This window comes from Panicum virgatum, chromosome 6N, assembly GCF_016808335.1.
Source record: "Panicum virgatum strain AP13 chromosome 6N, P.virgatum_v5, whole genome shotgun sequence".
Taxonomy (NCBI): domain Eukaryota; kingdom Viridiplantae; phylum Streptophyta; class Magnoliopsida; order Poales; family Poaceae; genus Panicum; species Panicum virgatum.
The window spans coordinates 13,506,961-13,524,449 of record NC_053150.1 but is presented as its reverse complement, the minus strand read 5'-3'; the positions used below and the strand labels follow the sequence as shown (position 1 = coordinate 13,524,449).

General features: G+C 44.6%; 1 protein-coding gene across 1 annotated transcript; it reads left to right on the top strand.

The window, feature by feature from the left end:
• The first annotated feature begins 321 nt into the window (after window positions 1-321).
• LOC120677928 lies at window positions 322-1,600 on the top strand. The gene is made up of 2 exons (XM_039959111.1): window positions 322-554; window positions 684-1,600. The coding sequence occupies exons 1-2, from the start codon at window positions 417-419 to the stop codon at window positions 1,212-1,214; spliced, it is 669 nt and encodes a 222-aa protein (XP_039815045.1). The 5' UTR covers window positions 322-416; the 3' UTR covers window positions 1,215-1,600.
• Window positions 1,601-17,489: the final 15,889 nt, after the last annotated feature.

The following is a 17,489-nucleotide window of genomic DNA, read 5'->3' as shown; positions in this document are numbered from 1 at the left end:
TAATCACCGAAACTTACCATTAGCATCTATCGGCCTAGATGCGCTTCACCACTATGTAGGGTTTAAATGATGTGCAAACAGGCCAAACGACGTTTACGCGAACAGTGAAGAAAAAAAAAAGGCAATTCCATATGGGCCACTAAGAAAACTTCTAATTCCCTATCTACCTCTAAAAAAATTGTGGTTCGAGCCACCGCGCCAGGCAAACGGCAAAAGCCCCGAGCAAGCCCGAAACTACACTTCCGGCCCATAAATTTTTTTTGGTGCAAGCCCCTATACCCCTGCAGTCCACGGCACGCATGAGCAAGGCACAGGCACAGGCACAGCCGCACAGGCACTCTCTCCCTCTACTCTTCCAGTCTCCAACGCTGCCACGGGCGCGTATCCTCCGGCCGCCACCGCACAATCCGGCCCCCATGGCCGCCGCCCCCGCCTCCCTTTCCCTTGGCTTCCCCTCTCTCCTCCGCTCAACTCCCAGAATCCGACCCCAGCCCCACTCGCAACCACCGACACCCAACGACCCCCCTAAACCCCTCAGCCTCGGCCTAACCCTCGCGCCGCGGAAAAAATTGCAATATTAGGACTGCAAACACTGACCACTCGTGAATTTACCATTCCCAATGAATGACACGATGGGACCATCTGTGCCTATGAAATGTGGGGCCAATGGCAAAACTGCAAAGGCCAATGTTTGCGGTCCCATTTTTGCAAATTTCTCCGCGCCGCGGGCCATTGCCGACGTCGTGGAGAAGGACTGGTCCTTCCTCGAGCCCGCGGGGGCGGGCGTCCAGCGCGCGCTCGCCGCGGGGGCGCTGTCGCCGTCCTCGCGGGTGCTGGCCGTGACGCCCACGGCGTCCTTCGTGGGCGCCCTGCTCGCGTCCTCGCCCTGCGGGCTCCTGGTGGCCGCGCACGAGTCGCTGTACGTGCTGGCGGGGGTCAAGGAGGCGCACGACGAGGTGAGGTGCTTCCACCTGGAGGGTGGGGGCTGGGGCAGGGGCGGCGGCGTGGTGGAGGCCGTCCCGGAGAGGTTCGACGACTTCGACGCCGTGTTCGTGTGCTACTTCCCTGGGATGGGGGTCTCCGCCGCGGCGCTGCTCAAGTCGCTGGCCAAGAGGTGCTCCAAAGGTGAGGCAGAAATGGCACCTTATCCTTGTTTAACTGCGTCGTTTCTGTGGACTGAGCCTGAGCTGGTTAGGACGATAAAGGCTTATTAGACTGTGCATTTCGTTTTCCCAACTATACGTAGGCGGTAGGCTCAATAAATAATCCTGATGGTTAATCTCGTGTGTTGATTTAATTTAATTGGAATGGGAATGAGTCAATTCGTGGATCAGATGTATGACTCTTGCAGTCCACAGCAATATACTAGTGTGTTCTGGGTCTGTTCCTTTGTGTCATTAGGCTACTTTTAGAACTGAGTTATGGCCGCCAGTTAACGTGGTTTTCACTCCTAATTCCACTTAGTCTTGGTTTTCCAATGGCGACTACAACCTCTTTAGGCAATTTGTTGTATGTAAAGGCTTGTTGAAATATGTAGGGCATACTTGGAACATTATATCTATAAGATTGTGGAAATCAAAATAACCAACTTTGCAATGCATGAGGATAAGATCGTGCTAAAGTAAGAAGCCTCTAAAGCCGCATTAGTGACGGATTTTTCCGCATCACTAATGTGGTTCACATCGGTGACGTAAATTTAGTGACGCGCATTTTAGCCGTCACTAATATAGTATTCTGACGTAGTGGCTGCCCTCTTTCTACATCGCCTGCCACAATGTGCACCACCTGCTACACCTCTTCTACCTCTCCGTTAGCCTTCCATCCGGGACGCCACCAGAGCGTGACAACGACCTCCGCGGGTACGGGACGCCACCGTCGGAGCTCCCCCAGTGGATGCCATGCGCGAGGGAGCTGGAGAGGCTGGCATCAAGTTCCAGACGAGAAAGGGTGCATCAAGCTTCCTCGACGTGAGGTTCAGCGCCGGCGGTGTCCTGGAGATCCCGATGCTGCAGTTGTACGACAACAGCGAGCATCTGCTGCGCAACCTGATCGCCTTCGAACAGACCTACCCGCTCACGCAGGGCAACATCACTGCCTACGCCATTTTCATGGACTGCCTCGTGGCCTCGTTAGAGGACATGCGGCTGCCGTAGCTCAGAGGCGTGCTCATTAACCAGATGAATGGTGTGCAAGACAAGGACCAGACAGGGTTCTTCAGCCGCCTCTGCCACGGGGTCCATGTGTCCAGCGACCGCAACTACCTCGCCGACGTGATCGCCGAGGTGAACAAGTAGCGGCAGGCAAGGTGGCCATGCTGGCGCACGACGCTGGTGCGCAACTACTTCAGCAACCCATGGGTGGCCACGTCGCTTGTCGCCGCTGTGTTCCTACTTGCCCTGACCTTTATTCAGACCTTCTTTGCTGCCTATTCCTACTTCAAGCCGCCCCATTGAAGTGGATGGATGTATGCCCCATCCTTATCAAACTGGATCACCAGCGCCAGCCCCCATTGCTGAATGTTTTTTATTATCATTGTTGTTATTATTATTATTATTGTTGTTGTTGTCGTCATCACGCCATCTTGGCATTTGGCAGACATCCTTATCAAACTTGGCTTTGTTTTTCAATCAGTGTGGATGTTATTCTATGGCAATGTTATTCTACATCTTAGGTGTACAATGTTACTATTCTACACACACCTTCTGTTACTATGAAAAATAATAATCAAAATACTGATCTAATTTTACCAAATTATTAAACAATGTTAAGTAATAACTCACCAATTACTTGCTGTGGGGAACTCCCCCCATAGTTTTCATTCAAAAAAGAAGCTCATCGATTACTAAAGTACTGATGCCGGGTTAATTTCATGTAACATCATGATGGATCATTTCCTTCATTGGCTCGGTCGGTGAGCATATATATACAACCAAGTGAAAGCAACGAAGATTACATGAACGCACAAAAGAAATAACATTAGTCTCCTTGTAATAAGGCCGATCCAGTTGCCGGCTGTCGCTACGCGTCGTCCGGCAGTAGTGTAGGCGCGTCGTGGTTGTGCGGCCGTAGCGCAGGCGGTAGGGCTTGGTGATCCTTCTGCATGCATATGAGCGTCCGGCGGAGGATCATTGCTGCCGCTGCTGCTCAAATCGACGATGATATCGACGTTGCTCGTCATCGGTATCTCCTGCTGGAGGAGCTGATTGGTGGTCTGCTGCTGGGACACGGGCGAAGGTGGTGGCCCAGCAGTCTCGTTACTGCTTAGGATGTCGGGGAGGTGCTGCGACAATGGCAAAAAGGGTGGCGGGCCGTTGTCGTCGTCGTCGATGCCATCTGTCGACTCAGACTGCTGCTGCTGGCCACCTATTCCATAGATTCGTGCTAGCAGCTGCCGGAGCCAGTCTATTCCATATATTCGAGCAGCTAGAATTGCCACTGCAAATGAAGAGCATTCATCTGTCAATAATATGTACATTCATCTCCTGTGTACGTATTCCAGAGAGAAAAAAAACAGAAAGTTTCACATCTGGTTTACCCCGGCCCCCCTAATTCTCTGATTTCTGGTTCTCTGATTCTAAGCTCTGAATTCTGGTAATATATCCGTTCATATTCCGTAGTTCTCCTTTATCCCTATTTATTTTCTGGTTTTGTTAAACAGAGCTTAGGGAGACATTGGCGTTGCAGACAAGCAACAAAATCTTGAAAATCGTCACTGATTCTCCAGATGTCGGTGCTCCGGCAGTTTGCAGATGCTTATTGCAATACTAATATGTACTTCTAGAATAGGGTTTTTCTCTTGTAGTATAGCCAAGATAAATGATAAAAAAATGGTGCAAGCGGTGACCAATTATAAACTCCGCGAGGTTGAGGGTTTTAGCTATGGCAAAAGCTTACTGAAGGATATTACTGCAAGACCCTCGTTCGCAATATGCACCCACACACTTGTCCAACTGACATCCATACTCCATCTGAGGTGAAATATATACGTGCAAAATATCAAATATGCATGTGAGAACAAACCAACATTGTTCCCATTTTTTCACTGCAATCAGGTTTCTATGCGAACTTACTTTTCCATAGTATGATGTGTGTCCCAGCCAACAAACAACATGCCAAAATACATAGAGCCCATAGCGAAGACAAAATGGAAAAATCCATAAGCGTATGGTACGTCGTCTTCTGACTCTGCTACATGTATGAGCTGCAAATGTTTGAGGAACTCTTTTATTTAAGTGCTACATCCCATCACTAACTTCTTATTGATTTGGCCATTTGTTTAGTAATTGGAATGAACAACATACATGTATACGTTTGTAGTCCTTGCCCGTTGAAAAAGCAGATGCAGCAATGCTGATCAGCTCAGCCACAAAACTCTGGAATGTTAAAATATCAATGAAATATTTATTGTATGTAGATAGCAACCATGACCGAATAAAGAGTGTACTTACTATTATGGTTTTCCAATCTGCACCTGCACCGCCTTTTTCTTTCTTGTTGCAATATGTCTCTGGCTCACTATTCATGTGTAATTTGACGGCAAACAAAATAATAGGGTTTTAACCGTAATTATTGTACAATCTAATAGCCAGCCACATTAATAGAAATTTAGTTTAAATATTTTACCTTCTAATTGCTGAGTAGCATAGGAACACACTGTACGCCCCCACTACTCCTGGTTCCATGTAGAATCCCTTGTCCTAATTTAGAGAAGGTGTCACAAATTCACAAGAGTATTCATAATAAAAAAATTAGGATTTTTCTCATTTTCCAATTCTTAGTATTTGATCTATGATTACCTTGGATTTTCGTGATATTAGAGGCATGAGGTACACCAGCAGTAGTGTGGTGCCAATGAACATGATGTTCATCCAACAGGCGGTGTACCATAAAGTCATCAATATAATAATCCCTACCATAGAGCCACTATATGCTATGATAGAGACCGCAATAACCTCAAGATAGCTGAAAGTTAATTCAAGATCGCTAGATGTGAACAACAATTACACTTATAAATGGTTTTGGACAACTAAAATAAAATGAGCATGATAAAGAAGACCCACCGGTTTTCAAATTTTCTATGGCACCATTTGTAGTTCAAACATGTGATGAATCTAATTACACTTAGGAGCTGAATAAAAAGAAATACCCTGTTCAATTCCAAATACAAGATAATCACTTGTTATTTCCCGAAAGGGAAACATAGGAATAAATATTTGAATAGCTACTTGAGGTACCCTGCTCCAAAATGTGCAACTTTCCCTGAAAATAATTCGGACAAAAAAACCATCAATAGCAGTGACATCAAGTGGTGGAATTTCTAACTTATTACAAGTTATATGACAGTTTGGTAGGAGAACTAACCATAGAGTTCGATCCAGTAAGATGGTGCCAATTTAGATATCATGAAGCAGCCCGTCAAGAGGACACCCTTCGCTATCCACCATTGGGAGTGCCACGAGTTTCTATGATCATGTACCTTCCTTGTGTGCATTGTGGAGAAGAACATGATTGAGAAAAAGAGCTGAGAACATTTTGTTAAGGCCAACACAAAGAAATGGAAATAAAATGTTTCTTAGATGAAATCTATTCAGGATACGAAGGAGGTCAGACTTATAATTAAGACAACCTCCGCTGCTAGACAGTCTCTGTCGCCTAGACATCCGTTGAGACACTGTCCCTCAAAGAACTTCATGTGGTTTTCACGTGCTAACCATGCGGAGAGGTTGGCCAGAAGGAAGAGTATGGCATAGAAGTAGCGGGCCACCGTTGGGCTTGGGCCATGACAGAATCATGCTGGTGTCTACAATCTAACAACAAAGCACATGAGAGGAGATGAAGAACAAAATGATTTTTCTAGTTCACAATCAACTTCAAATCTTTTATATTACTTTACACTAAAATATGATAAATGAAATCAACGAATAACTTTGTCATTTGACCATGAATTTAACTAGCTATTACATTTCACCATTCTCCATAGATGATGGAGTTGTAATCAGAAGGAAAGAGTCTATTCCAGCCCTAGTACATTTATGAGGTAAAAACAAGTTGGACGCGAATATATGGAGCAGCCTCTAACACTAAGCGGAGAGCCTCCTTATTACCGTTTTGCTTCTGGTTGCTGGATCACAAATACCGCAAACCACCATGGCATTGAAAGATAAATTTGATAGGAGAAAGAGGACAAGAAATGTATAATATAAAAAGCATAGTTTCACAACAATTGAACAACCAAATAAAAATCTAATTGCATTTCCGTTCCTTTCATTGAGACATTCAAAACAAGATCTCAGATATTTTGATGAAAAATGGTGAAGTTACTTTTTTATAAGAACAAAAAGTACTTCTCATATATTGATTGAGTGTTACTTCCTGCCATATATCCACGGACTAAAATTATTTTTTAAAATAGTAGAACTATGTCAAAATAAAAATGTTACTTTTACGTTTTTATTCACAAGTTACATTCATGGATTACATTGTTAAATTTCTATCACAAGTGCAGTACATATCAAATTGTTGAATTTACTTTTTGTAAAATGAAAAAAATACCTTCTTTGTATATCAAATGTTAGTTACTACCACATCTAAAGTAGTAAGTATCAAGATGGTTGAGTACCTCTTATAACACAAAATGACTTCTTTGCATGTATATAAAATGTTACTTCCTACCACACTAAAGTAGTACAAATACAAATGGTTAACTACGTCTTATAACACAAAAATTATTCCATTGCGTATAAAGTTTTACTTCCTACCACATTTCAGCTAGCACAAATCATTACAGTGGGTGAAGATACTTCAAACAAAACAAAAGAAATACTTGTTTTTTTATATCAAATGTTACATTTTATCACATGTATAGTTGTATAAAATCAAATGATGAAGTTATTTCTTATAAAACAGAAATTAATTCGATCAAATATTACTTCCTACCACATCTGAATTGGTATGAAGTAACACAAATTAAAATGGTGCAAAGTTACGTTCTACCAACTGAAGTAGTACAAGGGTTTTCCTTACCGGTAAGCAAAAAAAAAACGGAGGTCAACGAGAAACGCGTTTATCGGATTTCTTGGAAAATTCTCGGATTCGCCATTTTGCTTTTGGACGAAATTTAGAAAAAATATTCTTAGTTTGTGCAGGAAATAACCTGATTATTCCCAAACAATCTAACAGCAAAAACAAGATACAACAATGCATATAAATGAGAAATATTGCAGCAACAGATAGTCTGTTCAACATGGCCGCCGCCGCCGCCATGGCTTCTTGTGGAGTCGTGGAGGGACTCAGGAGATGGGGAATGGAATATGGATAACATTTAGCGGGTGGCCTGTTATTGGCCTGCACCAATTTGGTTTGGGCGGGGATTCAAAAGGGCCGAAAAGTTTGGACGATAAGCAAAAAAACCGGACCCTAACGAGAAAAAGGATTTTCGGAAGAAAATTCTCGCCGAGAAATTTTTTCCTTAACTAAAAGGGTAAATCTAACTTTTAAGCAAAGCATTTACTTTCTACCACATCTGAATAAGTAAAAGTAACTAAAGTTACTTTGCATATCAAAAGTTACCTTTTTGTAATCGGATTTATATTTCCAATAGGGGTGATGACAATTATATGCAATATTCATACAGTATCAGGACAGCAATGGCATAAGTCTTCTAGCATGTATATATATTATATCATGTTGTCTTACATGATTATTATGAAAATAAAAGAGGCATAAATAAGCCACAATCAAAGACTAAAGCCAGACATGAAATAGAATACAAAAAAATATAGCACTCTCTATCTCTTTCTTTGGTTCTCCCTGCCGCTAGGTTTTGTACTTGGGCATCTCATATTATATAACTGCGGATTTGTGTGCCATGCTTCTGTGGTTTGGTACTTTCTCTCACTGCTAAATGCTAGTGGTTTACTGCACAACATGTTCGCCGAAAAGTGAATGAGCGTGACAACACATGTTCACCGAAAAGTGAATGAGCGTGACTACTCATGTCCACATCTAACTTTAGATATAGATTACAACTAACAAACATGTTATAATTCAGACTATCCTTAATACTGAATGCTAGCTAGTCTGCTTGTGATATGGATGAGACCAAACAATAATATATGTGTCTTTTTTGAAAAATATGTCTTAGATCTTAATTTTGTAACCCAAACCAGGGACATAGTACTATATAGTAGACCCACACTACCAAAAACAACTAACTAAAAATCGCTTTGAATTAATCCCAATGAAATAAACCTGTTTGCACAGAGCTCATCTCTCATCCATGCATGGCAAGTGACCAATAATCTAGCCCCTATACTCGAATTCCCTATACTCTGCCCGTCCCAAAACGTAGCAATATATATAACAAGTACAATATCTTATAGCTCAAATCTATGCATAGGGCATTATCATATGTCAAGGTATGAAAATTAGGGGAAGTACCTCACTAGACATACTATGAGATCAGTCTGGTGTACGGAGTTTCCTCCTGAAGTTGTGAGGTGGAATTGCGATGTGTGTGCGGCGTTAGGTCCTAGCCTGAAGCTCTGCGATGTACTAGTGTGTCTCTGCACAATTGATCTCTGGACGGTGATGCTTTCTTATAGGAGCAAGGCCCGACATGCGATCGACACTCGACAAGGGCACACCAAGCTCGTTGATGCCGCGCTATACTCTGTTTGGCACTATGATATCTGAACTACGGTTTCTGGCATCTTGTGTCTGATGATATCTGAGACTAGCTAGCTCAAGGCCACACCTGGCTTGGCTTGCTTCAAACCTCTGCACCGGCCTGTTCAATTTATTGTGGCAGTAGCTAGCTACTTACTTATTATGGTCAGCATTTTTGCCATCAGTGACCCGCCCAACGCAAAGAACATCCAAATCCAGCTCCTGTTTCCGTTAATGTGCGGGGCAGAGAAGCGAGGGGGCAGCGGGAAGGTTGTTACAGATTATTTTCGTTCATTCGATTGTTAAGCCTGTCCCTTTCACGACAGCACAGAGCTGGCTGCCTGGCTCTCATGGACACTGTCACGCAGCTGCTGCAAACGATCGAGTACGTACATCTCCATTTCCTTGTCGATCCCGTTGATGCTCCACCCTCCACTAGTCAGTCAGATGTGGTATTCTTCATGTTTGGAATTAGATGGTTATTGGTATAGATAGTGCGAGAAATTGTAAGAAACATGGCCCGTTAGACCATAATTTATCATTTTGGTGATCGTGTGGCAATATAATTAATGGGATTATTGAAGTTTGTGAGCTTATAATTGTATGATTTGTAGGTCCCATAGATGTAAAGTCCAAACTGTATCCAAATTATCCAATTTGTTGTCAAAGTGTCCAAATCATAGTGAAAAACTAGAGAGATTATATTTGAGCTATACAAATAACAGTCAAGACGAGTTGGACAAGTGGAAGCAAAAAACAGTGAACCGGTTGAACCGACGGCATCAAAATATAACTGGCCGATGCAATGATGAATTGCAACTGTGATCAAGTGCAGTACACGTCAGGAGCACCGGTTTGACCGACGATACAAGGTGCAATGCTGAGTGGACAGAACAATCAAGTGAAGAAATGACAAAGTCACTAGTTAAACCAACGGTGCATAAGACACTATTATAAAAAAGTATTAACCGTGACCTTTGGATAGAGCTCAGAGGCGGGAAAACATTTTAACCGCCTCGCAAAATAGATTTAGAGAGGCGGTTAAAAATAACCGTCTCCTCAATCTATTAACAGAGGCGGGGCCTTATAAGTGGCCCTCCTCCAAAAATAGCCTCATTTTTGGAGATAGCCCACCTAAAACGCCCGCCTCCATTAATGTGACAGAGCCCAATTAGATGCCCATTACAGCGCAAAACTCAGTCACAGTATATAAAACTGGTCGAAACACTAGCCCCCAAATCCACTAATTATCTCTTCTCACCACTGCTCTCCCTCTCCTCAGCGGTGCACTGGCACCTCTCTCTCCCCCACTGGTGCCTCTATCTCCTCCACGAAGTATGCAGCGGCATGGGCCAGATCCGCGTCAGCAAGGTTGGGAAGGCTGAATCCAGCGCGTGCTCCTCCTCCACTCCACCACGGCGGGCACCCTCTCACTCCCTTCCTTTTGCACGACGCGCGGCGGTTCCACCACGGCGACAAGCTCCCTCCCTCCCTCTCCCACCTCACGGCTCCACCATCGTGCAGTGCTCCTCCTCGACTCCTCCTTGGCCGGCTTGGAGGTATGTCCTCATCCTCTCTCACCTCTTTCAGATCCATGGCGAGGAAGGAACCCTCCCTCACCCTCTCTCCCTCGCAGATCCTGGCGACGGCAAAGGCGATGGCTCGATTTGGTGGCTGGGAGCCCGGATCCGGAAGCAGGGAGGCTAGATCCAACAGCGGAGCTCCTCCCCCTACCCTCCCTTCTCGCAGATCTAGTGGGGCGGGGAGGCCGGCCAGGCGAGCGGCGAGGCGGGGCCTGCTCCCCGACGGTGGCGGCACGCAGGGGCGACAGATCTAGGCCCAGTTAGAGCTAGATACGGGCTTTTTCTATTTTTTCTTTTTTATTTGATTAACCGAGGCGGGCATTGGACCGGCTCGGTTATTCAAAGATTTACTATGACCTTAGCTTTGAGGCGGTTGGGGTTGCCTGGCTCGGTTAAGTTTATTGTAGTAGTGAGAAGGCTTCAGTGCAGTGGTAGTTGCATTGTCCAGAGAGCATGTCAAGCAGCAAAAGAGTTCGAGGGACAAATTCTTCAAGATCTGTTGAATCGATGATGCGTCAGTACATGTGTCGGTTGAAGTGGAGTTCAATGGTCAATCCAATGGCTAGCTGCAGGCCTAGTGTGACCAGTTAAACCAACAGTGGAAACCGATTAAAGTGACACTTTTGTGCATTTTAGCACGATGGCTAGTTGCCCCGCAGCCTATAAATGAGCCTAACCCCAGATCATTTTATGTTGCTAGAGTCCAGAGAAGCTACACACATATTGAAGAAGTCATCCAAGCCACTAGAGAGCCAATTGATCACATCCATAGACCTTAGCACATCTTTGAGAATGTTAGTGCTATGTTAACATGAGCAACGTGTTGAGCCTTATGCACGTAAAGTCTCGTCGACCCTCCGGCTTGCTTTGGAGTGGTGTTGACGGCTTTGTGTTGGGGACATGGAGACTCCAATCCTTCATGGAGAAGCTCCTTATAAGTGGAATGTGGGATCAAGGTGGCCGGAAAACTTGGCGTGAGCTTAGTGGCCCAGAAGAGACTAAGTGGCCGGAAAGCAATACTTTTAATGCGTACTTCAACAATGGACTAGGAATGGCTTAGTACCTACCGATACTACGGGATAAATCATCGCGTCAAGAGTTTGCTTCCTCTCATCCACTTTTTATGTTTCCGCAACTCTTACTTGCAACTTGTGTGTCTTTACATTCTTAATGTGGTATCTTGCTAGGATTAGCTCATTGTAAAAACTTATTTTGGGATGAGTGTTTTTCAGAATAGTTGAACAATAGTTGCATATATCTGGATAGCATGTTTTAGTTTATATTTCATGGAAACTAGTTTGGGCCGTACGTTAATGTTTTAAATTTGCTTGTAGATTATTGGACCGACGCCGGACCCAATAGTTTTTTCAGGCCATATGGGCTGCTGCTGAGCGTTTCCTCTCTCTACTCCCGGCCCAGGTGCCTCCCTGTTCCTAAGCGTGGGCACGTGGCTCACACTCTGCTGCTATGCGCCCTGCGCAACTTGAAGGCAGCCTTCCAGGTGGCCGGGGCTAGTGGCAAAGACATATCTGGGGGCATGCAATGGCGTTAATTACTATATACACCCATAACTAATTAATTATCAAATATTTGATTCTACATGATGCAAACAAGTGTGGTGCATTTGTTGTAGGTGCAAGGACCAAGTACACTGTGAAACACTGATCGAGCGCTCCTGCCCCTACCGATTATCAGAGCCCGCTAGACAGGCCAACCAAGCGAACCGGACAAGCCCGCCGCCCCGCCCTATTCCCGCCCCTCCTACCTAGCCATGTAGGCTTCCAAAGATCCAAAATGCTCGCTGCGCCAATGCAAAATTTTTGCCAACGAAAGCTAATTTTATTTTATTACACTACTACAAAAAGGTTTTTGATCCTTTATAATTATCCCGACTGTCGTTGAACCTGAGATCAATAAATATTTTACTCCTAGGTCTAAAGTCTAGGGACATGTGGGGGGTAGAAAGAGGCCTTTTGTCTCCATCCGAGCCAAAATAGTACATTTTAGTACCGGTTAGAGTCACTAACCGAAAATAAATATTTTAGACTAAAGAGTACTATTTTGTCCCGGTGAAAATCTCCAACCAGGACAAAATACCTTCACGGTTCCTCTCCCTCTCACCCTTATCTCTTCTTCACCCTCAAACTTTCCTCCCCCCCCCGAGCGCGGGCGGGGACCGGTGAATCGCCACCGCCAGGGGGCTGGCAAGCCACCAGCAGGCCGCGGGCGTGCGCCAGCAAGCCAAGGCAGACGCCGCCAGGAATGGACCCACATGGCTGCAGGTCGACAAGCCACGGCCAGGTGCCAGTGGGGGTCGTAGGCGTACCCGGGTGCAGGACCTTGTGGCCCAGCGTGCCACCGCCACCGCCACAAGGCATAGGCGTGGGCTAATGAGCAACGGCCCCACTGGTGAGGATGGGCGCGGGAGTGGCCCGGCAAGCCGCCACCTCCGCCGCGCACGGCCAGGCATAGGTGGGCGGGATGCCTGCCGTTGTGGGCCAGCAAGGGCAAGGATGGGCGATGACGCGCGTGCTATGTTTGTGATTGTGATGGTGAATCCTTGTGTGATGTGAATCAAATCCTCATGTCATATGAATTATATTTGTACTTTCTTATTTGTTTGATGTGTGACGATCGTGTGAGATAAGAATGTTTCTAGATTCAATTTAAATTTAAAAAATTTTCTAAGTGTGATTGTTTCTTTGTGAGGGAGTTGACCATGTTTGTGAGGAGTTGGAGCTCGAGGAGGGAGGAGCTGGAGGTCGAGCGGAGCTGCGGCGGGATGAGAGAATGTGTAGTTTTTTTATTGTCTTTTGTCCTGGCTCGGAACTCTAACCAAATAATTTTAGTCCCGGTTGTACCACCTGGGATTAAACACATGCAACCTTTCATCTCGGAAGCCTAGTCCCGGTTGGAAAACCGGGACTAAAGCCGGTTCTTGACCGGGACTGCATGCACTTTCTGTAGTAGTGTTATAAAGCAAATAGCTCCAAATAGCAACAAACCAAATGTACCCTAAATTGTATTACAACAAATATATACATTACATCCACTTAGAGCATCTCCAACATCATCTGTAAAACTAGTTGACTAGGTAAAAATAGCAAAACTGAGCTCAAAATCGGATCCAATAGACTCTTTTTTCTTCCCCTCGCTCTCTCTAACCAAATCCTCCGCTTGCTTTCTTTGTCGAGGGAGCGCGGCTTGGCATCCCTCTTCGTGCGCCCTTGCGCTCCCTCCCGTCGTTACTCCCGTCCCTCCGCTCCCTGCCTCACTGCCCCTACAGTCCCTGCCATTGCTCCTCCCACCCCACCGCTCGCTACCTCGCCACTCCCAACAGCCTCATCTCCAGTGCTGGGATGAGAAAGAATCGGGGAAGGGACAAGTTCGTAGCAGCGCCTGCAAAGCGCTGGAACGGGCAGAGGTCAATGAAGTGCCAGCGTGCGATGGGGATGGGCATGGCGCGGAGCAGGAGTAGCGCCCGGCAGAGGCCCGACCACACCTAGAGCGTGTGGTGCACCATGGCCTCCGTGAAGGCGGCCGCGACGTGCTGCATGGCATCACTGTCATGGACGATGAGCCAGGCGATGTGCTCGTGCGTGGTGCGGGCGGCATTGGGGCGGCCGCGGCAGCGCAATTGAGGAGGAGGTGGATGATGCAGAGGCCGCACTCGTCGGAGCGGAGCTCCCGTAGCAACCATGGCAACGGGGATGGAGGGGATGGAGAGTCAAGATTTGCCTAGTCTGTTCGTTACCCTAGTGTTTTGGAGGCTCTCTATTTTTTAACAAGTTGGTAAAACTCCAAATTTGGATAGAAGGATAGCTATTTTCTTGGAGATGCTCTTACAGTGTGTTATATTGCCTAAAATAATTGTAAGAGGGTCCTAGACTTTATGAGTATCAAACAAACATCTTGATTAATATTTGATTATTTCATTTGAATATATTGGAGCTATTGGCTTGTTGTGTTCTCTTGTTTCTGTTATGAATGTGTTGTCTGGTGAAATAGGTATTTTAATCACGTGTGAAAGGAAGACAAAAAAAAATGCTAAATGGCTAAGTGAAGAATGATTTAGAAGTTACCAGAAACCCTTTTTATGATGCGCGTGTTGACACAACAATTGGCTAGATCAAAGCTATAGTTTGTAGCACTACTCTAGCACCCCATCACCGCCAGTTCAAATGGCCATCACCGCCAGTTTTGTGTGGCGTTGTATTTATGTCGATGGTGATGGAAAAGGTCCACCACCACCGGTTTTGGATGGCAATGATGATCCAAACCATCTAGAACAGGTGATGTTATCCCCGTACAAAACAAAAAAAGGAGCGCTTGTGCTCGCACTCTTCGTGCTACTCTTGCCAACGGTGCCACGCCGTCCGGTGCCATGCCGCTCTCACCATGAGCTGCTCACATCTGGGCCACACTCGCTGGACCTGGTGCACCGCCTCTGGGCCATGCCGCCTGCGCCTTGGGCCGGCCGCAGAGGGGGAGGGGGGAGGACAGCGACACTGGCCAGGGACGGCCAGATCCGGTCAAGCGGACCCCGGATCTGGCGAGGAGGTTGGATCTAGCCTCAGCGGCTGACGGTGGAGCCTAGGGCTGTGTACAAGGATGTGGAGGGGCGGCACGTGGAGGGGAGGAGTGCCGCCATCGCTGCTGCACAGCTGCAGCCGCACGCCATGTGCAGCTGCATCCACACGCCTCGCGCCGCCGCAGCCTGAGCCCCCGCTACCGTGCGCCACTGCAACCCACACCCGGCAGGGCACCGCTGCCATGCGACACCGAGGAGGAGGAGGAGGAGTTGAGTGAGGCTGAAGATGGGGATGGGAGGGAGGAGAGGAGAGGGGAAGAAGGTTGGGAGGGGGACGCCATTGAAGAGGAGATGGGGATGGTAGGGGGAGTGGGGAAGAGCGGTGGGGGAGAGGATAATGATTGAGCAAAAAATCTAATTAAGGACAAGAGTGAAAGAGAGGGGGAGAAGGAAAAAATAGGTAGTGAAGACATCACCACTGTGATGGTCACACATTACCGTCGGTTTGTAATACGAACTGGTGGTGATGTGCACCATGACCGCTGATTGTAACTAGAACCGATGGTGATAGACTAGCACCGCCAGCTCAAACCAAACTGGTGGTGATAAGGTGTTTCCGATAATAGTTTCTGTAGTAGTGTAGCTTTTATGGCATTTTCACTGTGCCCATATTGTACTACTTGTCAGATGAAAAATGAGTATTGAGTTCAAGTGGTGTTAGGTTGGACATTTGTGAGACCTATATTACCAATGCTCAGAATTATTTTAGTGAAGTTGCAAGTTTCAGCTCATGAGATCAACACTATGACCATATATATAAATTTAAACCTTAGTTCTTGTTATATGAATATTAGTTATTCTTATATTAATTTTTTTTATGAATTTACCTACAATATTGAGATCATAGCTTCTAGAGTTGCTAGTTTATGTATATATCAAAGAAATAAGTACATATATATATATCCATGTGTAGCTAGGCAGAGCAGAAGGAAAGGAAAATAATCGAACATAATAAAATCAGGTAATGCATGTGGTTAATATGGGTAGTGCTTTTTTGCTTCTAGTAAAAAATGTCAGCAAAACAGATTTCTCGCTATTGCTACACATTTGAAAACTGAGACAAAAAGAATATCAAAGAAAAAATATATTCACTTGTTAGGTGTACGTGTGGCTGCATACAACCAACCATCGCTTATTCAATATATATATAAAAGATGGAAAAGGACATGCATGATGCCAAGATCTCCACGCACAAATGGGGTGTGCATGTTAGATCTGGTGGTGTTAGGAATGCCGGCCTATTCGGATCTAGAGCCATCTTCACATCCCGCAAGACATATTCTTCACCACGTATATAGTTGCATGTGGCTTATCTAATATCAGTCTCTGCAGAGTTTTAGTCTACTAGTAACTAACTGTTAGTCAAGTTGAAACAATCCAATATGCAATTGCGCGGTTATGACATATTGTGTTTCTATTATTAGTCCTAGCACTCTCTATTTATACTTATAACTTCCAAATGCAAATCGTCATAGGCTGCTCACACATCCAACGAAGTATACATAGAAAATCTTCTTTTGATTATGGAAGCAAGATATGTTGCTCTGTGTCTAGTCCTCTTACTTGTTTTACATGGAGACCCTACATTAGCAGGTTTGTGTTTCATGGATCTTTGTCTTTTTCACCATATTCACGTGTATCTGATAACATATTAATACAAAAGGCATCAACTGAATTTTGTTTTTCAGCACTTGTTTTTTGCCCCTTACAAACCGAGTATTGGATACTAATGCATATTTGATGACTATTTTATTGTGATCAAAATCAAGTGTGGTTATACTACTAATGTATGAATATATTTCTTGCAGAAACTTGCAGGCAGTTTGTTAAACCTCATCCATTCTGCTTTAGTGCTATGTGCAAGGCAAATTGTTACTTGGAAGGCAAATTCTCTGATGGTTCATATGTAAAGGGATATGAATGCCAATCACATGCATTCCACTCAGTGTGTGTTTGCTATTTGTGCAAAAATTAGTCATGTCAAATAGAATTCAAGATATCCCCTTGTGTTCCAATCCATAGTCATAAGTGTTGTCCAAATAATTATATGGTAGCATAATAGTTAACTAGTTATCTTTCTTCTATCTACGGATAGTATTGGTTAACTAGTCATTTTTCTAGACTTCTCTCTCTTTTTTTTTGCTAATTTCTCATGTATGTTTGCTTTGACAGTTTTATGTCAAGAAACACATGTTTTTAGTGGCTAGACACTTTAATAATAGATTGTATTACTTTTTAAATAATATTTAGACTTTTTTGGCCTTCTTACTTTTTTTCTATCAGTTTAGCCACATCTTGAGCTTTATTTTTGAAATGAATGCATCTAATTTCCTTCCTTATTCTCTAGAGGTATGTGTATCTTTTGATATGTTCATCAATATCCATGGCTTTGGTGATAAAGTATGGACCTACACTTATACATTGATTGCTAGAGAACATCTCCGGCAATATTACCACCAACTTGTAATTAAGTGGAGGAGGAAGAAACAAAATAACATAAAAATGCAAAAACAAAAAAAAGCAACAAGACATAATCCAAAGAAGATATGCAAACAATGCCATAAGTGCTCGACATATCCAAACTGTATATCATAATATTAATATATAAAATTATAGAAGAATTTCATTCGTGCAAAATTTAATTTTTA

Bases quoted from the DNA above. Each gene is read 5' to 3' on its own strand.
- LOC120677928 (XM_039959111.1), top strand. From the start codon at position 417: ATGGCCGCCGCCCCCGCCTCCCTTTCCCTTGGCTTCCCCTCTCTCCTC. The intron at 555-683 runs GCGCCGCGGAAA...AAAACTGCAAAG, and splicing joins TCAGCCTCGGCCTAACCCTC to GCCAATGTTTGCGGTCCCAT.